At 48.8% G+C, this 24,990-nt stretch overlaps 1 protein-coding gene across 3 annotated transcripts in view; it reads right to left on the bottom strand.

The window, feature by feature from the left end:
- Positions 1-5,240: 5,240 nt before the first annotated feature.
- The window catches only part of LGI1 (leucine rich glioma inactivated 1), a 42,884-nt gene continuing 23,134 nt past the window's right edge, over positions 5,241-24,990 (bottom strand). For all 3 annotated transcript variants that reach the window (XM_029060397.1, XM_029060399.2, XM_029060400.1), the window contains 3 exons: positions 15,508-15,677; positions 15,081-15,245; positions 5,241-6,425 (listed from right to left, as the gene is read on the bottom strand). In XM_029060397.1, coding sequence (XP_028916230.1) covers positions 5,590-6,425; positions 15,081-15,245; positions 15,508-15,677 — 1,171 coding nt within the window. In that variant the 3' untranslated portion in view covers positions 5,241-5,589. The remainder of the gene's footprint in view (positions 6,426-15,080; positions 15,246-15,507; positions 15,678-24,990) is intronic.

Here is a 24,990-nt window from a genome sequence, read left to right as displayed (position 1 = left end):
AGGAGGAAGGGTAAAGCTGACTGCTTTAAAGCCAATGGTAAGTACTTTCTGTTTGATGCTGAAGCTGAATGGCAACCAATGGACGTTGTTAAAGAGAGGGGAAACATGGAATAAATGTTTTTATAGGAAAATGATCTGACAGCAGGGGAAAGTATAGACTGGAGTAGGGAAAGGCATGAGGCAGAAAGGTCAGCAAGGAGGCTGATGCAGGAATCAAGATGAGATAGGATAAGGTAAGGAAGGATGAAGAGGAGAGGGCGGATTTTATCATCGTTTTGAAGGTTGCACCGACAGGATTGGGTGACATTAAATATAAGGGTTGACTGAGAGATGAGTTGAGGATAATGCCAAGGTTACAGGCGTGTGAGACAGGGAGGATGATGGTGCTGTCTACAGTGATGAGAAAGTCTGATTCCTAGACCCATGCTCTTTCTTGCCCTCAAGGAACTGGCACTCTACCAGCAGGTGGATTGGATATATCTGACAGGGTATATAAGTTATGCACCTTAGTCCTTACCCTTAGGAAAGACTTGTTGGACCAACCAGAAAAGAAAAGGCTGGTCCTAACAGGCTCACAGGGTATTGTGTTGTACTCTCCCAAGCGCTTAGTACAGCATTCTCTGCACACAGCAAGTGTGCAATAAATACAATCGATTGAATGATTGATTGACGGGCCCCCCAGACAGAGCCGGGAGCCGGGATGGTTCCATGGTTTCCATCCTGCGTGAGCAGGCTGAGGAGAAAAGGAGGGGTGGCGGTGGGGAGGGTCAAGGTGGCCAGACTGGTCGCAGTCAGTTTTCTCCTTCATTTCTGCGGTCTGGTTACCCCAGAGGGGTGAGGTGCTGTGGTCCCAGGAGCCGTGGCCTTGCCCATCCAGTCCGCGGGGAAGGTCGGGAGCCCGTGAGTTGTAGCTCCTCCTTTTCCCTGCAGAGACGAGCCTTTCCCGAGGCAGCAGGACCCTGAGCTGGGCAGTGGGAGAATGTCACTTCTTTTGGGCTTCCGTCCCACATCCCAATGGGTCTCAGGCAGAATCATCCCAACGTCCCTCTTGCAGCTTAGCCGCCGGGACAAGGGGGACGACGGCCTCGTGGCCACAAGAAACACTACCGCCGCCATCACCACTGTGACTGACTTTGGGCCAGGTCAGGAAGTCCTGGGGCCACTGAGGAAACATTTCGCAGCTGAACCTGAGTCTCCACCACCAGCCAATATGGCCGATGGCCACCAGACCCTCTCTGGTCGCCACTGCCAGGCCTGCGGTTGTTCTCCAGGATGACCTCGGGACCTGCTCAGAGGGGACTGCGTGAGTCCCAGCCTCTGCTCCCACTGCCCCGAGAGAGCTTTGATTCCTCTGCACAGTCACAAGTTATGTGTGTGTCCGTGTCTGTGTGTGTGTGCTGCCCCAATCCCCAGTCCCTCTCTCACCCTCTCTGCCTCCCTTTCCCCTTCTGCCCTTCCCCACCCTTTTCCTCTCCTTTCTCTAGCCTCCTCTCCCCACTCTGTTTCATCATCATCATCACCAATCAATCAGTCGTATTTTTAGAGCACTTACTGTGTGCGGAACTCTGTACTAAGCACTTGGGAGAGTGCAATACAGCAGAGTTGGCAGACAAGTTCACTGCCCACGACGAGCTCAAAGTCTAGACGGGGAGACGGACATTAATATAAATGATCCTATTTATCTATGTGGATGGTATCGATGCCTGACGACTTGTTTTGCTTTGCTGTCGGTCTCCCCCTTTTAGACTGTGAGCCTGTTGTTGGGCAGGGATTGTCCCTAACTGTTGCCGAATTATACATTCCAGGCACTTAGTACAGTGTTCTGCACACAGTAAGCACTCAATAAATATGATTGAATGAATGAATAAATAAATTACAGTTAAGTTAACAAGTGTGGTGGGGATGAGGGAGTGGTAAATAAGGGAGTGGGAAAAGAGGAAATGGCTCAGAGCTTACGGTATACAGAGCACTGTATTAAATGCTTGAGCAATTACCATCCAGTTGGGTCTGATGACTCAGCCAATGGGGCTTTCTGGGGTCCATATTTCTCCTCCATCCATCTCTCCACCGTGATTTTTCAGTGGTTTATTAGTCCCTCTATTAGGAACAGAGCAAGGACAGAGGTGTAGGCAGGCGTGGGAAGTGGACTGTTTTGTAAGATCTGGGGGGCTCTTTAGCACAGTTCTGGAAAAGTGTCACTTTTGCTTTCATTCATTCAATCATATTTACTGAGTGCTGACTGTGTGCAGAGCACTGTACCAACAACTTGGGAGAGTATGATACAACAATGAACAGACACGTCCCCGCCCACGATGAGCTTACGGTCTTGAGGGGGAGAGACAGACAGACGTCACCCTGACTTGCTCTTTTTGTTCTTTCCTCCTCCCAGCTCCACGGCACTTATGTACTTCTCTGTAATTATTTATATTTATGTCTGTCTTCCTGACTCTAGACTTTAAGCTTGTTGTAGGCAGGGAATATGTCTGCTCATTGCTCTGCACACAGTAAGCATTCAATAAAGCCGATTGAATCAATTGAATTAAATGAATGAATATTAATATAAATTAATTACAGATATGTACATAAGTGTTGTGGGGCTGGGGGTGGTTGATGAACAAAAGGAGCATGTCAGGGTGATGCAGAAGGGAGTGGGAGAAGACCAGAAGCTTAGTCAGGGAAGGCCTCTTGGAGGAGATGAGCCCTCAATTAGGCTTTGAAGGTGGGGAGAGTTGTCTGTCAGATTTGAGGAGGAAGGGCATTCCAGGACAGGCAGGACGTGGGCGAGGGCCCGGCAGCTAGACAGACGAGATTGCGTTACAGTGAGAAGCTTAACAATAGAGGAATGAAATGTGCGGGCTGGGTTGTAGTAGGAGAGTAGTGAGGTGAAGTAGGTGGGGGCAAGGTGATTGAGTGCTTTGAAGCCAGTAATGAAGAGTTTTTGTGTAATGTACACCCCCTTCACCTCCCCTGAGCTAAGCCCTCTTTCCCCCCCTTTCCCTCTGCTCCTCCCCCCCTCCCTTCCCCTTCCCTTCAGCATTGTACTCGTCTGCTCAATGTATATATTTTCATTACCCTATTTATTTTGTTAATGAGATGTACATCACCTTGATTCTATTTATTTGCTATTGTTTTAATGAGATGTTCATCCCCTTGATTCTATTTATTGCTATTGTTTTTGTCTGTCTCCCCCGATTAGACTGTAAACCCGTCAAAGGGCGGGGACTGTCTCTATCTGTTACCAATTTGTACATTCCAAGCACTTAGTAAAGTGCTCTGCACATAGTAAGCACTCAATAAATACTATTGAATAATGTAAAGGTGGATGGGCAATCACTGGAGTTTCTTGAGGAGTAGGGAAACATGTCCTGAATGGTTTTGTACAAAAATGATCTGGGCAGCAGAGTGAAATATGACCTGGAGTGGGGAGAGACAGGAGGTTGGGAGGTCAGCAAGGAGGTTGATGCAGTAATCCAAGTGACCTCGGATGAGGGATTAAGGATTATATTACTACGGTAGCAGTTTGGATGAAGAGGAGAGGGCAGATTTTAGCGGTGTTGTGAAGGTGGGACCGGCGGGATTTAGTGATGGATTGAATATGTGGGTTGAATGAGAAACAGCGGTCAAGTATAACACCAAGGTTAGGGGCTTGTGAGACGGGAAGGACGGTGGTGCCGCCTAAAGTAGTGGGAAAGTCATGGGGAGGACAGAGTTTGGGTGGGAAGATAAGGGGTTCTGTTTTGGATATGTTAAGCCTGAGGTGATGGGAGGACAGCCAAGTAGAAGTGTCTTGAAATCAGGAGGAAACGCGAGACTGCAGAGAGGGAGAAAGATCAGGGCCGGGGATGTAGATTTGGGTCTCATCGGCCTAGAGGTGATAGTTGAAGCCATGGGATTGAATGTGCTTTTCGAGGGAGCGGGTGTACGTGGGGAACAGAAGGGGACGCAGAACTGATCTTTGAAGACACCAAGCTTGAAGATACCTTGGGGGTTCTCAGTGGTGGGGCTGCCCACTGTGCCACCGAGGCACACCCCTCAACGGACCAGCGAGACCCAGATCTTCTCCCACCGGCTCTCTGAGTACCTCCTGTTGTTTGGAGCCCAGCCCCACTGGTTTGCTGTGAGGAGAATCGTCCCTTAGCCCCCTAAACAGTGGCTCCCCCCGTATCAACTTCCTCGGGCCTGGACGTGCCCCTTAACCTGTGGTCACACAGCTCCTCCTGGATCTAGCCCACTGTACCCTACTCTCTGTTCCTCACCCTTTAATTCAATTCACTGCCGCCCTCTTGCCCGCATCCACCCTCAGGCCTGGAACTCCCTCCCGCTCCATATCCAAGAGACCACCCCTCACCCCACCTTCAAAACACTGCTAAAATCACATCTCCTCTAAGAGACCTTTCCCCAGCCAGGCTGTCTTTGCCACTATCCTCCCTCCACTCTGCATCAACTGCACGCTTGGCTGTGTACTCCTTAAGCACTTCGACAGTTACCCCAGCCCCATAGCGTTTGCTCTACTTTTTCCCCTACTGTAATTTATTTTAATTCCTGTCTCCCCCCCTTTGACTGGAAGCTCCCTGAAGAAAGATATTATATCTACCAACTCTATTACATTGTAGAGAAGCAGCGTGGCTTAGCGGAAAGAGCACGGGCTTGGTAGTCAGAGATCGTGGGTTCTAATCCCTGCTCCGCCACTTATCAGCTGTGTGACTTAACTTCTCTGTGCTTCAGTTACCTCATCTGTAAAATGACGATTGAGGCTGTGAGCCCCCCGTGGGACAACCTGATTACCTTGTATCTACCCCAGCGCTTAGAACAGTGCTTGGCACATAGTGAGCGCTTAACAAATGACATCATCATTATTATTACCCTTCCAAGAGCTTTTTACAGGACGCTGCATAATGAAAGCACTGAATAAATGTGACTGATGGATCGATTGCTCCCTTATGGGACTTTCCAGCTCCTGCTTACATACTATAACAATAATAATAATAATGATGGTAATAATTATAATGATTAAGCACTGATAAGCACTTAATACCGTGCTCTGCACGCAGGAAGGGCTCAATAAATTCCATTAATTGATTGACTGAGTTTTGATGAAATGATCGATTGATGGCGGTCCTGCTCCACTGTCTAAACTGTGTACCCAAAACCCACCACCTAGACCCCTCTGGTATAAAACTGCTTTTCCCACAGTTCTCAGAGGCCGATCGAACCCCCTGAAAAACTGCCTGTAGAATGGGAAAGACAGAAAATGTAAACATTTTATTTGGCAGCTGTTTTCAACCCATGAATAAATAGAAGGAGAGACCACACTCATATTTGTTCAAAAAACAGAAGCCGCGGCTCACATATCTACAGATTATCAATGCAGCGCAGTTCATTCACTTTAGAAAAGGTAACTTCCAACATCACTAGACTTGACAGGTAAAGATGAAGACACTAGGAATGCTTTGCTCTAGCCATCTCAGCCTTGGTGAGGCGGTCGCTTGGACGGACGGGAAGGAGAGAGCCATCATGCATTGCGTCGTTCCTGTCCGCTTCCTGGAGAACGGGTAGAGGTCTGCCCGGGATGGGGGTAGGAGGGGGGTGTCACGCGCTTAAGTCGACTATGACGTGTTTATAAATCTGTGTGGTGCCCTTAAAACTGGAAGCAAAGAGAAAATGGCGCTTATCGATCGTCACGCGGGTGAAAGACCTTGGGGCCTGCACATTTAACTCTTGAAATTTCACGAATTTTGCTTTCTCCGAATCCCAGTTGTATACCTGGGTGAAAGAGTAGTCACTTCCCAGGATGGCATATTGGTAATTTTCTACCTGCAGAGGCTGGAAGACCATGGCTCCTCGAGATGGCATCCTCTGGACGTCCAGAAAGGCCGACCCCGCCCACTTCATCACCTTGGAATCCCCAATGAATCGCGTCAGGCAGATGTACACATCCCCCCTGACGGTGAAGTGCTTGACGGCATAAACATCCTCCGTGTTGGGGATGTCCGTCTGGTTGGCAAACAACTGGATCCCCTTGTTCCACTGGTACATGACCGGGCGCTGGGAGCTACTGGACAAAATGAGATGCGGCGTTCTTGCCCTGTGAGGCATCCTGGGGATTTCCAGGTATTCCACATCCGTGTCCCTATGCCAAGCGTGCAGAGATTGATGAGAGTAAAATCCATTTCCATTCCACTTGTAGACAGTTGTGAAGCCGGCCTTGGAGCTGTCGGCCACCACGAAATACCAATCGTTCTCAATCCTGAACGTCTCGATGTCATTTGGTTTGCGAATTTTGAGAATTTCGATATCCTGAATTTTTATGAACTTGTTCGCAAAGCTGTCTCGCTTATAAATATGAGAGCCTCCGAAGAGCTGGGCCACAATCACGTAGAGCTGGGTTTCGATGACGATAGGCTTGCACACCACCGTTGAGGTTCCTGGAAAAGCGCAAGTGGAGGATCAGGGCCGGGGATCTTAGGCCCTGTTACACACAGAATAAGAGAGGCGACGTCTGCCCCTCCCCACCCTGCAGGCGCGGTCATTTTCATCAGTCAGCATCGCCTCTCATGCTAGAGGACAGACGGAGGAGCAAAAGGTGTCCATCCTTGCCCTTACTGAGCTTACACTTTAACGGGGAAGACAGACAGACATAGCGCAACAAATAAACGATAGAACCAGTCTGTACAAATGCACGTTTCAATTACATGATTTGGATCTAACTCTATTGGGGAGCTGTGGAATGTCCTTCCCATTGATCTGGTTATCTAGTTCAGTGCTTAGGACAGTGCTGTGCAACTAGGAAGCGCTCAATAAATACCACTGATTGATTGACATGACATGACCTTTCTCTGAGCCTCGGTTACCTCAACTATAAATGGGGATCAAGACTGTGAGCCCCACGTGCGACAACCTGATTCCCTTGTATCTACCCCAGCGCTTAGAACAGTGCTTGGCATATAGTAGGTGCTTAACAAGTACCATCATCATTATTACTATTATTATTATCAGTAGTAGTAGTAATATGACCTCCGTTGATGTGAAGAAGATTCAATGAGGAAGCAATAGTTGCATTCAGGCATGTGGAACTGGACAAGATTGAGTACAAGCATATGATTTTTCCACAAAAGGAGGTTCTTCAAGAACACAACTGTCAGGTTGTAGCAGCGTTGGCTCTCTGAGGTGCGAATGATTAAAAACAAAATTGAGTAACTTAAAAGAATAAATAAAAAATATTGTTAGTAAACAGAGTGGTGAGTGGCTGATTGGTTCCAAGAAGCTGGAAATTAATCAAAGAAGACTTCCTGAAAAGAGATGACTCTTTAAAGAGGCTTGGAAAGTGCAGTGGGATGTGATTTAGTGGACTTGGAGGGGTGGTGTGGGGGAGTTTCTTGATGGGGTAGAGAGGTGAGCAGTGGTCCACAGGCAGGAAATTTGAGGATCGTGTACTAGGAGAAGGTTGGGTTGGGAGGAGTGAAGAAAGCGTTTGAGCCGAGATGTAGAGGGAGAAAAGAGGGACGAGTCGGAGGGAAAGAGCTGGTGGAAAGCCTTGTATCCCTTGATCAAGAGTTTTTGTTTTATGCAAGAAGAAATGAATAGCCATTGGAGGATTTAGAAGAGAGGAGTACCTGTAAGTGGGGTAGAGTGAAGAGGGGAGAGTGAGGGCGGGAGGCAGGGAGATGAATAGGGAGGCCAATGCAGGTGTTCAATCAGGAAGTGATGAGGGTTAGAACCAGGGTGGTGGCTTCACGAGTGGAACAGAGAGGTTGGATCCAGGAAATATTATAGGAGAAAGATGGCCTGGGATTAGAGACAGACCAAACGTGAGTGGAAAAAGACAGAAATGAGATCATTGCGGGCTCACGGGATAGGGAGAATGGTGGCATTGTTCCCAGTTGGGAAAGTTAGAAAGAACCTGGGAGGGAAAAGGAGATTGTTCCCAGTTGAAAATAGAAAGGACTTGGGAAGGGAAATGAGAAGATCCGGTTTAGCCACATTGAGTTTGTGGTGTCAGTGAATCAACTGGCTAGGGATGTCCTAGAGGCAAGAGGAAATGTGAGGCCGTAAAGCAGGGGTGGGGACAGGACTGAGGTGTCAGTTGGGGAGTGATCCACATAGAGGATGAAGCTAAGGCCATGTGAGTGGATTTGATTCCAGATCAGTTCTGGTTCTATGTGAGTATAACCGAGGAGTCAAAAGAAAAAAGGGAATAAAAGAGAGCCTTGAGGAATACCCACAAGTGAAAGGGGAGGGGAGGACAAGGAACCAACGAAAGATGCTGAGAAATGGTTAGGGAGGAAGGCGGGGGCAGGGGGAGCACCAGTTAAATCCAGGGTTGGTGAAACCAAGGCCAAGTTTCCAGGAAGAGGAAGAAATTAACAGACGAGAAGGATTAGGCAGAGTATAACCACCTCCATTAAACTTGTTCAGAAGGCGATTGTTGGAAACTTTAGAATGTGTGCTGAAGGGAGTGAAGTTCAGGTTGAAGTGGTTCAAGAAGAGAGTTGGTGGATGTATATGCCGCATTCAAATAATTCGGGTAGGATGGGGGCAGGCATAGATGGAGGCAATAGATGGAGGTAGTGGAGCCAGGAGTTGGCTTTTTTAGAGTGGGGTAACCTGGCCTTGAAAGAAAGAAGAACGGAAGAAGCCAGAGGAATGTGAAGCAAGGGAGGAGGGTGAGATCAATCAATCAAATTATCAGTGGTATTTATCAAGCCTCTCCTATGAATCCTCCTTACCATGGCAGGACGATGTGCATATGCCAGTGAAGCTTAGAGCTATGCCATTGAGAGATATTCTCTCACCAGGGTTACCCATAGTGGAAAGGTCTAAGCCGAAGCATCAGACAAAGTAGATTCGCCTTTGCTGGGCAGCGGCGGCTCGGGAAAAAGTCAAAGGTGGATGATCAAGTGATCAAAGTGTTGATCAAGACAACGGCAGAAACTTAAGTTTTTTACTGAGAGGAAGAAGGCAATGGTAAACCACTTCCGTATTGTTTTAATCAAGAAAACTATGGATACATGTCCATCGAGTCATTATGACTCGGAAACCACCCGACGGCATTTGAAGAAGAAGAATTTATCAAGCGCTTACTGTGTGCAGAGTGCTTGGGAACTTTCAATATAACCGAGTTGGTAGACACGATCCCCGCCCACAAGGAACTTATAGTCTACAGGGGGAGACAGACCCTAATATCGATTAGGGATAGGGGAAATAGTAGAGTATAAGAATATTTACATAAGTACTGTAGAACTGGGGTGAGCATCAGAGTGCTTAAGGAGTACACAGTCAAGTTCAGAGTTGATATAGAGGAGAGGGTGAATGGGGGAGTAGGGCTTAGTTTGGAAAGGTTTCAGGGAGGAAATGTGATTTTAGGAGGGTGTTGAAGGTGGGGAGAGAGGTGGACTGTCAGACATGAAAGGGGAGGGAATTCCAGGCTCGAGGGAGGACATGTGAAAGGGGTCCGTGGGGGGACAGATAAGATTGAGGTGCAGTGAGTAGGTTGGTGTTAGAGGAGTGGAGAGTGCAGGTTGGTCTATAGAAGGAATTCAACAAGGTGAGGCAGGAGAGAGCCGACTGAGTGCCTTAGAGCCAATGATAAGGATGCAAACATGGGAGGTTTTTGAGGAGTGGGATGATAATGGACTGGAAGGTTTTTCAGAAAAATGATCCAGGCAGCGGAGTGAAGAATGGACTGGAGAGGGGAGAGAGAGGAGGCGGGGGGTCAGTGAGGAGGAGGATGCAATAGTCAAGGAGTGAAATGATGAGAGCTTGGATCAGTAACATAACAGTCTGTTTGGAGAGGAAATGGTGGAGTCTAGAGATGTTGTGAAGGTTGAACCAACAGGATTGGGTGGGATGAATGAGAGAGATAAATTGGGGATAATGCCTAGGTTATGGGCTTGTGAGATAGGGAAGATGGTGGTGCTGTCTACAATGATAGGAAAGTTAGGGGGAGGCTAAGGTTTGGGTGGGAAGATGAGATCTGCTTTGGACATGTTTGAGGTGTTGGCATCACATCCAAGAAGAGATATCCTGAAGGCTGTAGGGATGGCGGGAATTCGGAGGAGAGAGACCAGGGCTGGAGTTGTAGATTTGGGAATCAGCTGCTTAGAGATGGTAGTAGAAGCCATGGGAGCAAACGAGTTCTTCAAGGGAATGGATGGAGATGGAGAATAGAAGGGGACTTGGACTTAACATGTCTAAACAGAGTTCCCAGCCAAACCCTGTCCTCCCTGTGACTTTCCCATCTCTGTAGACACCACCACCATCCTTCCTGTCTCACAAGCACCTAACCTTAGCATTATCCTTGACTCCTCTCTCTCATTCACCCTACATATTCAATCTGTCACCAAATCCTGTCAGTCCCACCTTCACAACAGCACTAAAATCCGCTCTTTCCTCTCCATCCATACTGTTACCATGTTAATACAATCACTCATCCTATCCTGCCTGGATTACTGCATCAGCCTCCTTGTTGACTTCCCAGCCTCCTATCTTTCCCCACTCCAGTCCATACTTCACCCTGCTGCCTGGATCATTTTTCTACAAAAATGTTCCGGACACATCACCCCTCTCCTCAAGAAATTCCAGTGGTTGCCCATCCACCTCTACATCAAACAAAAACTCCTCTCTATTGGCTTTCAAGCTCTCCATCACCTTCCCCCTTCCTATCTTACTTCACTTTTCTTCTTCTACAACCCAGCCTGCAGACTTTGCTCCACTAGTGCTAAACTTCTTACTGTGCCTCGGTCTCACCTGTCTCACCGCCGACTCCTAGCCCACGTCCTGCCTCTGGCCTGGATCGCCCTCCCTCCTCTAATCCAACAGACCACCACTCTCCCCCACTTCAAAGCCTTATTGAAGGCACATCTCCTCCAAGAGGCCTTCCCAGACCAAGCTCTACTTTTCCTCATCTCCCACTCCCTTCTGCATTACCCCAACTTGCTCTCTTTGCTCTTCCCCGTCCCAGCTTCAGAGCACTTACGTACCTATCTGTAATTTTATTTATTTGTATCGATTTCTGTCTCCCCCACTCTAGACTGTGACCTCATTGTGGGCAGGAATGTCCCTGTTTATTGCTATATTGTACTTCCCAAGTGCCAGTACAGTGCTCTGCACACCGTAAGTTCTCAATAAACACAATTAAATGAATGAATAAATGAATGAACTGAACATTGAGGCACTACCATAATTAAAAGGTGGGAGGCAGAGGAGGATCCTGCAATAGAGACTGAGAAGGAGTGGTCAGAGAGATAGGAGGAGAACCAGGAAAAGATAGATTGAGTGAAGCCTAAGTTACATGGGAGCAAGTGTTTTTAAGAAGTGGGAGTTGGGGCACCAAGCACAGGTAGCGGGGGTAGAACGTCACGGCAAGCGGGAGACCTCCAGATGGGAGGTAGCTGTGAAGAAGAATTAAGTGTGGGGGCCTACATTTTATCAACAGAGTTGTTGGCGAGGTTATTATTATTATTATTATTATAGTTATTATATGGTATTTGTTAAGTTGTTATTATATGCCACACACTGAACTAAGCTCTAGGGTAGATACGAGATAATCAGGTTGGACACAGTCCATGTCCCACATGGGCCTCCTCACGGTCCCTAATTAATCCCTATTTTCAACGGATGAAGTAACTGAGGCACAGATAAGTGAGTTGCCGATTTAGCAGGCATGTTTACGCAGGTATGTAGCAGAGCTAGGATTAGAACCCAGGCCCTCTGATTCCCAGGCCCATGCTCCACTAGGCTATTCTGGTTATTGGGGGCTAGTAGGGGGAAGGTGTGAGGACACTTGGGGCTTCGGGAAAGATTTAAAGTTGTTGGTGGAGACTTCAGACATGGGAATGTGTGAGGGAGGAGGAGTGGATGAGAGGGCAGAGTTTTTAGCAAGGAAGTGGAAGTTAAAGAAGCAGAAGTTGACCTGCTTTCTGGATACAGTTTGGCCCAGCTCTGCCACTTGCTGGTTGTGTGATCTTGGGCAAGTCATTTACCTTCTCTCTGCCTCAGTTTCCTCATCTGCACATTGAAGATTAAATGACTAGTCTCCCACTAAGACTTTGAGCTCCATGTGTGGACAGGGACTGTGCCTGATCTGACTGTCTTGTTTCTACCCCAGCACTTAGTATAATGTTTTGGACATTGTTAAGTGCTTCACAAACACAGGCAGGTGTATCAGTCAGTCAATTGTATTCATTGAGTGCATACTGTGTGCAGAGCACTGTACTAAGCGCTTGGGACAGTACACTATAACAGAGTTGATAGACACATTCTCTGTCCACAACGAGCTTACTGTCTAGAGGGGAAGACAGACATTAATATAAATAAATAAATTTTGACTTATGGTCATCATAAGTGCTGTTGGGCTGAGTAAGAGACGAGTCCAAGTATAAGGGCGGGGAGTGAGAGAAGTGAGGGCCTAGTCGGGGAAGGCCTCTTGGAGGAGGTGTGCCTTCAATAAGGCTTGAAGGTGAGCAGATTTCGACAGACAATGAAGAGGGAGGGTGCTCCAGGAGGTGAGAGGTCGGTGGCAAGATCGACAATCACGGTACAGTGAGTAGGTTGGCATTAGAGGAGCGAAGTCTGTGGGCTGGGTTGTAGTAGGAAATCAGGGAGGTAAGGTAGGAGCGGGAAAGATGATTGAGTGCTTCAAAGCCAATGGTAAGGAGTTTCTGTTTGATGCGGAGGTGGATGGGCAACTGTTGGAAGTTCTTGAGGAATAGGTAGAGGTGGACTGAACATTTCTGTAGAAAAATGCTCCGGGAGCAGAGTAACATATGGACCAGAGTGGGGAGGGACAGGAGGCTGGAAGGTCAGCAAGGAAGCTGATGCAGTAATCAAGGTGAGAAAGGATAAATGTTTGGATTAACATGGTAGCGGTTTGGATGGAGCGGAAAGGGTGGATTTTAGTGACGTCGGGAAGGTCGAACAGACAGGATTTGGTGACAGAATGAGTATATGGGTTGAATGAAAGGGGTGAGTCGAGGATAATGTTACGGTTACAGGCTTGCGTAACAGGGAGGATGGCGGTGCTCTCTACAGTGACAGGAAAGTCTGGAGGAGGACAGCAGTTGGGTGGGAAGATAAGGAGCTCAGTTTTGGACACGTTATGTTTGAGGTGTCGGCAATACTTCCAAGTACGGATGTCCTGAATGCAAGAGGAAATGTGAGACTGCGGACAAGGAGGAAGATAGGGATTGGAAATCAGAGTTGTAGTTGGCCCCCTCTGCTCCTTGAAGCTGCCAAGGGACCCGAGGTGGAGCGGAGATCTTGGCTCCATCTCCTGCCCCCATCCTCCATCACAGTCACATCACCACATCCCTGTCACCTTCCACGGTCACCGCTGCCACTGTCATTTTCCCCACAGCCACCGTCCCTGCTCTGGGTAGGTACAAGATACGAGATAATTGGGTTGGACTCAGTCCCTTTCGTACATAGGGCTTGCAGTCTTCATCCCCATTTTACAGATGAGAGAACTGAGACACAGAGGAGTTAAGTGACTCGTCCAAGATCCCCCAGCAGACAGGGGGTGGACCTAGGATTAGAAACCAGGTTCTTCTGACTCCCAGGCCCCTGCTCTATCCACCAGGCTGCACTCCTTCTCTACCTATAGGCTCTCAATAAATACTATTGGTTGTGCTCAGCCCCAGAGCCCGGGGAGGAAGAGAGAAATGGCAGTAGGAGAGGAAGGGGAGAACACCGCATTCCTCTAGAATGTAAACTCCTTGTGGACAAAAAACATGTCTTTCAATACTGTTATACTGTAGAGAAGCAGTGTGGCTCAGTGGAAAGAGCACGGGCTTAGGAGTCAGAGGTCGTGGGTCCTAATCCTGGCTCCACCATCTGTCAGTTGTGTGACTTTGGGCAAGTCATTTGACTTCTCGGTGCCTCAGTTACCTCATCTGTAAAATGGGGATTAAGACTGTGAGCCCCAGGCGGGACAACCCCATTACCCTGTATCTACCCCAGCGCTTAGAACAGTGCTCGGCACATAGTAAGCACTTAACAAATACCAACATTATTATTACTCTCCCAAAATCTTGGTACAGTGTTCTGCATGCAGTAAGTTCTCAGTAAATACCATCGACTGATTGATTAATTGAGGATCTTTCATTCCCTCTTTCCCTTTCCTCCTCCTTTTCCCCCTTGTCCCGCTCCTCCTTTTCTCCTCCCTCACTTCCTTTAACCCCTCCTCTTTCCTCCTGCCCTCCTGTTGCCCAAATTCTGACTGCCGTGTTCTGCGCACTATAGGTCCTCAACAGAGACCATGATTTGAGTATTTAAGCACAGTCTTTGCCCACAGTCAATATTTAGCAGTGTTCTTTCCCAGTGTTTTTTGCACACAGAGCTCTATACATAATAGGCACTCAGTACAGTGCTCAGTGTCAGAAGAACCCTGAGTACAGTGCTCTTCACCCTATTCACCCTATATCTACATATATATATATATATATATAGGTCAATATAGTGCTCCGCACACTGAAGACACCCAGTGCAGTTCTCTGCACACATACGCATTAAATAATTGCACGAATGAACAAAGGAAAAAGGAAACACCCAGTATAGGGAGCGGGGACAGAAACCTGGAGAAAGATTAGGCTGCCCCAGAGGAGGAAGGGAGAAGCTAAGGGAGAGATGGTGAAGGTAAGACAAACTGGACATAGCTACACCTGTATTCACACTCTTTTACACACCTGTTCATCCACTTCTCACACTTTTCATGCACTCGGGTTGCCCCAAACCCTTTTCGTGCACAAAAGGTCCAGGTGAGCAGGTTCGGTCTCTCCACCGAACACCCGCAGGGGATGGCCCAAGGCCTGATGCTCAGGGCCGGTGTTCCCGGAGATGGCTGACTGAAGCAACTCGTGAAATGGCTTTTAAAGCAGTTTGAGGAGCTCAGACTGAGGGCAATTCTAGGAGGGGCAGAGTGCATCTCTCTTCCTAAACCCACATGCCTCATCCAGTAGGCCCAAGCCCCCCGATTCCCCTGTTGCCCTGGCTCCCAGGGGACAACCACGCCGGCACCCACGGGCACACCATCTGGGCTTGGAAGAGATCCTCGGGCGGACCCTTCGGCCCCAGCGCCGCCAAACCTGTGATGTTGTCGTAGTTCCTGAACGTCATTTCCACGTGATCCCATTCGAGGAAAATGCACTTTCCAGTGAAGGGCTGAGCCACGACCACATACTCATCGTCCAGGTAGGAGAAGGTGTCCACAGCCAGAGACTGATAGGGCAGTGCTTGGGACCAGGCAAATTCTGCAAGAGACACCAACATGCCTATCAGGACTGGGCCGGCCCATCCCTTGCCTGGGGAAAGGGAAATCCATTTATCTAAGGAAATCCAGCGACGCCACGATCTTCCTTCGTCCTTAGAGAAAATGGATTTTTAGTGACTTCCTTTTTTGGCTTCTCAATTGCTTTCCAAAATCAAATCACTCACTGAACTTGGACAGCAAGAAAATCAGCTCCTGAGCCAATGAAAAAGCACCGTGTTGGTTTTAAAGGGGTGCGTAGTTACCGGTGATTATGCAATCAAAGTCCTTTCCTGAGAGGCTACTGATTTTGCGCTTCTTATATTCAGCCGGGCCCTCGCAGTAGATCTCTTCCACTGTGGCATTGGTGTGGCCCAGCCATTCCACCAACCACTTGAGCCTGCAGTCACAGTGGAATGCATTTCCTCGCAGGTCCCTGGAAAACAAAAGCAGCCCCTACAGCGGTATGGAACAACAGGGGTCTACTCCAGTTGGGGTTCTGGAGGAGTCCCCTCGCGTCGCAGGTTCTAGGTTAGGATGCCCTGGTTGAGCTTCACCCCGGGAGTCCTGGAAAGGTTTGGAGTGCTACAGACAGAAACCTGCCTTGGCCAGCTCCATTTACACCCTCAGTTGTGGCCTGTTTAGGAATGTGTCAAAGCTCGGCTTTCCGTAACAAAGGAAACTTCCGGGCACTCTCCCCTACCCCCTTCGCCCCCCACCCAGCGGATGGCAGCTCCTGCTGATCTGAATCCTTCAGACTTTGATCTTTTGGTTTCCTTTAGGCATTCATGTCCTCTCCTGAAAGCCCTGTGGACAGGCCAGGGAGAGGAGGGGATGGGGAGAGAGAAGGAAGTGCACAGTCTGGGTTGTCTCATAGGTGCAAGCACACCCCTTCTCAGGAGGCAGCTGATGAAGTGGGGAATGAGACTCTGTCATGGGGCAAGATGATGCTCTGACAGCCTCCTTTCCACTAAGCCACTCTGAGAAGCAGCATGGCCTAGTAGAAAGAGCAAGGGCCTGGGAGTCAGAGGACCTGGGTTTTAATCCCAGCTGCCCCACTTGTCTGCTGTGTAACCATGGGCAAGTCACTTAACTTCTCCGGGCTTCACTTCCCTCAACAGCAATATGGGGATTCAATAACTGTTCTCCCTCCCATTCAGACTGTGAGCCCCATGTGGAACCTGATTACCTTGTATCTACCCTAGCACTTAGTACAGTGTTTGACACACAGTAAGCACTTCACAAATATCAGTTATCATTATTATTATCCTCAGTTTGGCCAGGAGTGCCGATGGATGGCTGCCAGTCCTGCCTCTCCCCAAAGGGAGACTGAACACCCTTTCACCTGGAAGACTATTCCAGAAAAGCAGCTCAGCCTACGGGACAGAGCACGATACAGGGATGCAGGAGTCCCAGTTTGGCCACTGGCCTGCTGTTTTATCTCAGGCAATTCAATTAACCTTTCCAATCCTCCTCCTCCGCCTTTGAAACATACCTCGGGGAGCTGCTGGCCGGTAACGTGAGATCAGTGATGGGAAAGCGGTTTGGAAAACCAAGAGTCCTCAACCGCATTCAAGACGTGGTTGTTATTTAGCCTAGCACTTCCTGATCCACAAGCCCTAGACCCAGGCTCTGAGGCGGCAGGATCACATCCTGGGCACCTGAAACGATGCAGTGATCCCCTGGGCAGAAACAGTCAGCCCACTCCCACCTCAGCATCACCAAGAACCTTCCATACCATCCACTCTCTACCACCCTGATGGGACAGAGAGAAGCAATTGCAGGCTGGCACCATCTCCACAAAACCTCAGAAAAGATGTGGTGTCTGCTGCTGCTATAGCAGTCATTGTGGACTCTAAGATGCGAGAAGCCAGAAATTCTACCCCTCTAGCTGCAGCCCCCCTACAGATCTTTGTTTCTGCCTCTGTGTTGTCCTAGTGCTTTTATTTCATCTCTCCTTATGTTTCTGTAACCAGTCCTCTCTCCCCATTTTTACTAGTAGATTGTTCACCCTCAGAGCAACAGGGACCATGTTTAATTCCCACCTGTGTATTCTTTTCCACCAAGGCTCACACACAGGAAGGCTCACAATCACTCTCAGACAGAGGCAGAGTCTGGAGAGTTTTGCAAATCTGATGGCTACAACATCAGGCCTTGACCCGCCCAAGTCATCTGTAAAGGCTCAGGACATTCCCCACCTTCAACGGAGCATAGGCCTAGGAGTCAGCGGACCTGGGTTCTAATCCCAGCTCTGACAAATGCTTGCTGTGTGACCCTGGGCAAGTCACTTAACTTCACCATGCCTCAGTTCTCTGGTTCTCCCGCCAACTTAGACTGTGAGTCCCATGTGTGGACAGGAACTGTGTCCAACCTAACTCACCTGTATCTACCCCAAAACTTAGAATAGGATTTGACACAGCTTAACAAATACCACTTAAAAAAAAACACCACAAAAAAGCACATAGCTTGCCCTGACTGGATCCACTCTCCCTCTCTCTTCCCTGAGTCAGACTACCAGGGGGAGTCTGGTTAAAGATAAGGACATGACTGGAGTCAGGGTGGGGGTATTTCAATACCACATCCATATTGTAGACTACCCAGCCGCACTTGTTCCATACCTGCACAGAGAGTCTACTTATCCAACTTCGGCTTCAGTTTTGCCGTGGGACTCTGTAGGATGGAGCCAGATGGGTAAACTGCAGAGTAAATGGTCCCTGGAGTAGGGTGGGCAGGGTGGGGCAGGATCCATGTCACCAGGATGCCTCTAGACCTTCAGCAGAGGTGGATGGAAGAGTAGCTGAGGCCCTTTCAAAGGGGTGTGGAGGGGGTAGGAGAGACCCTATCCCAGGGAGGGGGCCACCAAAGAGCCCGTGCTATGGCCAGACCCACCCAGGAAGCTCACACATCCAGGTTGCACAGATAGGAAACTGAGGGCTGTAGGGACTCCAGGGGAGATTTGGGGGTTTCATCTTGTTTTGTCTTGTCACTGCCCCCTGCAAGCGAGCTGACGCCCTCTTGCCTTCCTGGTCCAGGGAAGAAGCTATGGGGATGGACCAAGTGGAGTGGGGGGTTCTCTTCTGGCTATGACATGCTAATTCTGCCTCTAGAAACACTTCCTCCATGCCCCCCACCAGGGCCTAAGTGCTGGAGGATGCGGCTCACCTCCCAAACTGTAAGTCTGTCCCCTCCCTGACCTCTTGTAGGGAACTGGGAGACTCTTGGGCTCTCTCCTTCCAGCCAAAATTCAGGAGAATCAGGGGCCGTGTTCCTCCTCATCTGTGAGAGTGCTGGAAGGATGGAGGGTCTGGGGTGCCCTTGGGACTGGGGTGCCCTATGCCTAGCTTGCTCTCTCCCGATCCTATCCAGCGAAACATGAAAGATCCCGGGCAGGGGCTGAAAAGAAGCCGGGGAGAGACCGGGGGAGGAAATGGGGTCTCCAGGTTAAAAATGGGGGAGAAGTTAGTTCCAAAATCCCAGACTTGCCAGGAGCCTTGTTACAGAACGCTAGATCTGTGCCATCGCTACCCCCACTCCCACCCACCATTCAAGCACTTTTCCCTTTCTCTCTATCCCCTGACTCAGTGGGTTGGACTGGGGGGATACTGCAACAGCCCAGGAAGGGGCATTTTCATCTCAGATGGAGAGAGAGCAAGACCCACTGGCCTAAGCCAGACCAGGCCTTCCCTTTCCTCTGCCTTGGAGCCATGTAGGCCCCGGGAGGTTCTGGTCCCTGAGAGCTTCCACTCTCCCTTGACCCCTGGAATCTCCAGCTCCCCGGAGAATTCACTGCTGGGCCTAGCCTTCAGCAGGCTGCCCTCTGAGGCTTAGGACGCATGTTCGCCTGGCCCAGCTCCTGTACTCCTCTGAATGGTTAGTAGGCCAGAACGGCATGGCTCCAGGGAGAGGGTGTCGTGTACCAGGAAGTCTCCGGTGGGGGGACTGTGCTGATGGCCTAGCCATATGGCCCAGGAGAGTAGATTTCTGCTGGTTCCACAGCCAGGCAGAGCAGCTGGACACTGGTATGGTGGACATGTCAGACCCAGAATTCTCTCCTCAACTAAAAAATGCCATTTCCTCAAAGGGTCCTTATGGCGACAAAGATGGTCAGGGAGATACTGGGGGTGAGGGGCGGGGGTGCCGAGCCCCGGGGTCATGGTTTCCTGAAGACAAAGGGGCTGGCCATGACTGACCTATTCCTGCACACTGCCCACATCCTGGAACGACCACCTAGTCCCTCCACTCTGCTCCCACTCGTTCCTTCCACTCGAGCCCATGGATCCCGGGCAAGTCCCTGTTGGGAGAGAGAACCAGAGCACTTTTGTGGTAGGGGAGCAACTATGTGCTGGTGTTTTCTGATAAGAACGTAGGAAATGCCGTTCCTGGGCCAGACCAATGTTCCATCCAGCCCAGGATTCTAATCATGTTATTTCAGAATTCAGAATCCATCTCTGAATGAGAGGCCCTGCCCAAAGGCCTGGCCTTTGACCAATGTATTTCAAGCTGTCTGGGGAGGGTAGTTCAAAAGGATTAAGGTTATGGGACATGGGAGTGGGTGAGAGGAGGTTTTGCTGCAAGATTGGTTATCAATCAATCAAGAGTATTTATTGAGCGCTTACTCTGTGCAGAGTGCTATACTAAGTGCTTGGGAGAGCACAATGCAACAACATAACCCACATTCCCTGTACACAATGAGCTTGATTATGTGCTCCATGACTGCTCCCCGACTCGAACAGGCGGTCAGTGAGAGCTGGGGGAGCAGATTTGGAGAAGGGCCTTATTTTGCCACGTTATGCTGGATTAGGATTTGGGAAAAGTTAGTTTTTTGTGGAGGAGAGGTGCCCTTTGCAAGCCATCAATCAAACGATGGTATTTATAAAACAAATTGCCAGCTCTGTTACTGCGGCAGCTTGAAACATTCTGGATCAAAATTCAGCAGGATCTTTTGACTCAAACTGCCGTTTACATGCATTTAAAGAGGATTCAGTCAACTGCCCACCAGTAGAAAAAGACTAATCTGGAAATAGATATTTCCTGATGAACCTGATTGGGAGGGGGTGATGGAGATAGGATGGACTGTGTGGAATTGGGCCATTTTTCAAATTAAGAGTTTCCATTAAATAAAATACTTCTGCCACTGGGGAGATTTGCAAGGGGCCAGAGACTAAGAACCATCTGCTTGCAAATCCGATACCCAAGTGGAGTCATTCTAATGGTGGGATGAGGACCTACCCAGCACTAGTCTAGGGAAGCTGAGCCGTCCTTCCTTCACCAGGAGCTCTACCTCAGAGCCATAATGTTGACTCTGAGCTGGACTGTCCTTTGGGGATGACTGTTGCTCTCCCTGTCTAGTATTGTCCTGATGCTCTGGGGTGTGATTTTTTTTTCTATTTTTCATCTGTGCTAGCACGGTGGGATTGAAGTCCAGCAGGGACAGTCCTCTAGTGAGCTAGTTTAGATTTGTGAGGCAGGCACCTTTACTGACAGTCCATTTCTAGTCCCCTCCCTACTCCGGATGAGCAGTGCATTCGATAACACCACCATCTCACTGTCCCAGAAACCCGCAACCTTGGCATCATCCTCTTCTCCTCTCACTGTCTTTCATCTCTCACATTCAATGAACAGCTAAACCCTACCACCTCTTCCTTCAAAACCTTTCCCGAATCCTCCCCTTCCTCTCCATCCAAACAAACACCACCCTGGTTCAAGCGCTTGACGTATTGTGGTTAGACTACTGTACCATCCTTCTCACTGGTCTTCAAGTCTCCAGCCTCTCCTCCCTTCAGTCCATAGTCCACGCTGCTTCCCGGATCATCTTCCTGAAACATCGTTCAGCACACGTCTCTCCACTCCTCAAAAATCTCCAATGGCTGCCCATCTCCCTCTGGATCAAACAAAAATTCTTTACCATTGGCTTCAAAGCTCTCCTCCCATTCTGTTTCTCCTGTCTGTACTCTCTAAATCCCCCTCTGCCCATCCTATTAACTCTCCCTGTTCACTTCCTAATATCCCTTGTCCCCATTTCCTTTCCTCCTTCGTGTCTAACTTCAACCTTCCCTCTCTGTTGGCTCCTCCCCTTCTGCCTTCGAATGTGACCAAGCCTCTCCCAAACTACAAAAACCCTCTCACAGGCCCCTACAGCTGTCACTGCATCTTCCTGCTCCCATTTCTGTCCAAATCCCAAGAACAGGTCATCTGAACCTCTGCCTTCATTTCTTCTCCACCAACTCTCTCCCTGACCCACTCTAATTGGGTTTTTGACTCTTTCACTCCACTGAGCCTGTATTCTTTAAGGTCCTAAATGTCATCCTCATAGCTAAATCTCAAGGGGCTCTGATCTGCCCTAATCTTCCTTTACATCTCTGCTTGCCTTTGGTACTGGACCACCCCATCTCCTTGAAACCCTCTCAAGCCTGGGTTTTGTTGAGGTGGGTCTAACCTGGTTTTCCTCCTACCTCTCTGACCACTCCTCGCTTCCGCTCATGGGCTCTTCTGTCTTTTATCCCTAAATGTAGTTGTCGTAGAAGCCCCTGTTCTGACTCCCTTGCTCACCTCACTCTATGCCCACTCTCCATGGCTCTCATAGCATCAGACCCCACCTCTATGGGGGTGATTCCCAAAGTTACATCTCCAGCCCTGCCTTCTCAATTCACCTTCGGGCCCATATCTCTTCTTACCGCCGAGATATCTCCACCAGTATGTCCCACTGCCACCTCAAGATGAACTTATTGAAAACCGCATCATTGTTCCTAAATCTCCTCCTCCTCCTAACTTTCCTATCTTAGTTGATAACACCTCCACCACCCTCCCTGTCCCAGAAAGCCACAACTTGAGTGCCATCCTCAGCTCCCAACTGTCTTTAAATTCTCACATTCACGTTGTTTTTTCCTCCCAAACATCACACAGGTCTACCTTTTCCTCTCCACTCAAACTGCTTCCACCTTGGTCCAAGCTCTTGTCAATCATAACAAGATCAATAATACATCATCATCATCATCAATAATACAATAATAATAATAGTTGTTAAGAGCTCACAATGTTGTGAGCAGGGAAGGTGTCTGTTTCTTGTTGTATTTTACTCTCCCAAGCACTTAGTACAGTCTTCTGTACACAGTAGGTGCTCAATAAATACAATTGAATGATGTACCAATCACCATATTAAGTGTTGGGGTTGATGCAAAATAATTACATCAGACACTCTCTTCAACCTATTCACCAGTTTCCCCGCTTCTAGAACCTCCCTCCTTCCAGCTGCTGCATGGACCATCTTCGGGAAGCACTGCTCGGGACCCATAATGATTTTGGCATTTCTTAAGCTCTTACAATGTGTCAAGCAGTGTGCTAAACCCTGGGTATAAGCAGATTGGACACAGTTCCTGCCCCACAAAGGGCTCACGGTCTCAGGACTGGGGGGTGGAGGGAAGAGGTTTTTTATACCCATTTTATAGTTGTGGAAAATGAGCATGGTGAAGTTGAAGGACTGTCACACAGCAAGAAAGTGGCAGAGCCAGGATGAGAGACCAGCTGTCTTGACTTCCAGGCCTTTGCTTTTTCCAATAAGGCCATGCTCCTTCTCTCCTCTCCTCAGAAATCCCCATTTGCTTCCCATTTCCCTTTGCACCCAGCAAAGACTCACGATTAGTTTCAAGGCTCTTCATCAACATTCCCCACTTTACTTTTTGGTTCTCTTCACTACTACTTCCAGGCTACTCTGTGTTCGTCCAAAGTTAACCTTCTGTTTTTACCTTGCTCTTGACACCTCTGTTGCCTAGCTCACACTGCTTCCCCAGCCCAAAACTTCCTCCACCTCCTGATCTGACAGACCATAGCTCTACCCCGTTCAAAGCACTCCTAAAATCCTCTCTCCTTCCACAAGCCTTCCCAGATTAACTCCCTAAATCCCAAATCTCATCAACTGTGGTCCAGTGGACAGAGTATAGACCTGGGAGTCAGGGGACCTGGGTTCTAATCCCAGTTCCACCTTTTGCCCACTATGTGACGTTGGACAAGTCATTTAGCTCTTCTGTGCCTCACTTTCCTCATCTGTAAATTTGGAGATTAAATACCTGTTCTCCCTCACACTTAGACTGTGAACTTTATGTGGGACAGGGACTGTGTCTTAATTCTTAGTTTAAAATTTAATGCTTAGTTCAATGCTTGCTACGTAGTTAGCATTTAACAATTGTTATTATCAACCCATCGGTCACCTCTAGCACTTATTTATGCACTTGTTCAGCAACACTTGTGTATATATGTTAATCAGCTGTACAGTCTACTATTTATTCTCATTACTCAATTTGTAAATATTTCTCTCTCCCGGCATTAGAGTGTAAGCCCCTTTGTGAGCAGGGAAAACATCTTATATAATCTCTTGTAATTTTCCAAGGGATTAATACATGCATTATCCCTAGTGGATAATAAAAACACCTACTGAAACACCTAAGAAAAACACCTATTAAACACCTAATAAAAACAGTTCCTACTACCACAATCCCTCCTCTAGACCATCGCTGCCACCCTATCTTTCTACCACTCCATCGCTCTGCTGCTCTCCATTTTACAGTTCAGTTCTCTTCACCACTAATCCCCAGCTGACACTCTTTGCTTCTCCCAGCTGGAGCCGGATTCAGACATTTAGCCAATCTGAGATGGGGAAACTTTGACACCCTTTTCTAATGCCCATGTAGTCATTATGGTACAACCTGCATGCTGCACCAGCCACCCAGCAAAGTGGAGTGATGGAATTCCACAAGAACCCCAGAATAGAGAGCATATCTCTGCTGAGACCCTAGACCTTAGAGCTTCTCTCCACCAGGACCCTGAACTTTGAGTCTATCTCTTCCGGGAACCCTGAAGTTATACTCCACAGGGACCCCTGAAGTTAGAACTTACTTCCACCGAGACTCCAGACCTTAGAGTGCATCTCTACCAGGGCCCTGAAGTTAGACTGTATCTCCACCAGGACCCCTGAAGTTAGAGTGAATCTCTTCTGGGATCCCCTGAAGATAGAGCATATCTCCTCTGGGAAGATTCCTAGCAACATGTTGCTAGGAAATCCATTGCATTCCTCTCTCAGGCCCCTGTTCCCACTGACATCTCTTCCAGTGCAGTCAGAGGGAGGCTGGGGACTTTCAAATTCATTCAGCAGCTTCCCCCAGGGGAACTTCCCCCAGCTCACTTCCCAGCTGAAGCCAGCCCCATTCCCAAGTTCTGTTCTCTGTACTCTGCTCTCATTTCACTTGCTTCTGACCCCTGTCTCGCTATGCCCCCAGCCTAGAACTACCTCCCCTGCAAATCTGCCTGGCCTCAGCCCTTCCCATCTTCACAGCCCTCCTGAATTCCCATCTCCTTCAGCAAGCCTTCCCTGATTCATTCCCACCACCTCCAGATCATAACCAGCCAACAGCCACTCCTAGCATTTGAGTATTCATAACTATCTGGGCTGACCCATTTTAGTGCGATTTTACGAGTTTGATGTTAGGGAAGCAGCGTGGCTCAGTGCAGAAGGCACAAAACTGGACTTCAGGAGCCCTGAGCTCTAATTCTGTCCTCTCCCCCTCCCTTCAGGCTCGCATCTCCTCCTGCCTCCGGGACGTCTCCACCTGGATGTCGGCCCGCCACCTAAAACTCAACATGAGCAAGACTGAGCTCCTCATCTTCCCTCCCAAGCCCGGTCCGCTCCCAGACTTCTCCATCACCATGGATGGCACGACCATCCTTCCCGTCCCGCAGGCCCGCAATCTCGGTGTCAT

This window comes from Ornithorhynchus anatinus, chromosome 3 (genome assembly GCF_004115215.2).
Source record: "Ornithorhynchus anatinus isolate Pmale09 chromosome 3, mOrnAna1.pri.v4, whole genome shotgun sequence".
Taxonomy (NCBI): Eukaryota; Metazoa; Chordata; class Mammalia; order Monotremata; family Ornithorhynchidae; genus Ornithorhynchus; species Ornithorhynchus anatinus.
This window is presented reverse-complemented; position numbering and strand designations above follow the sequence as displayed.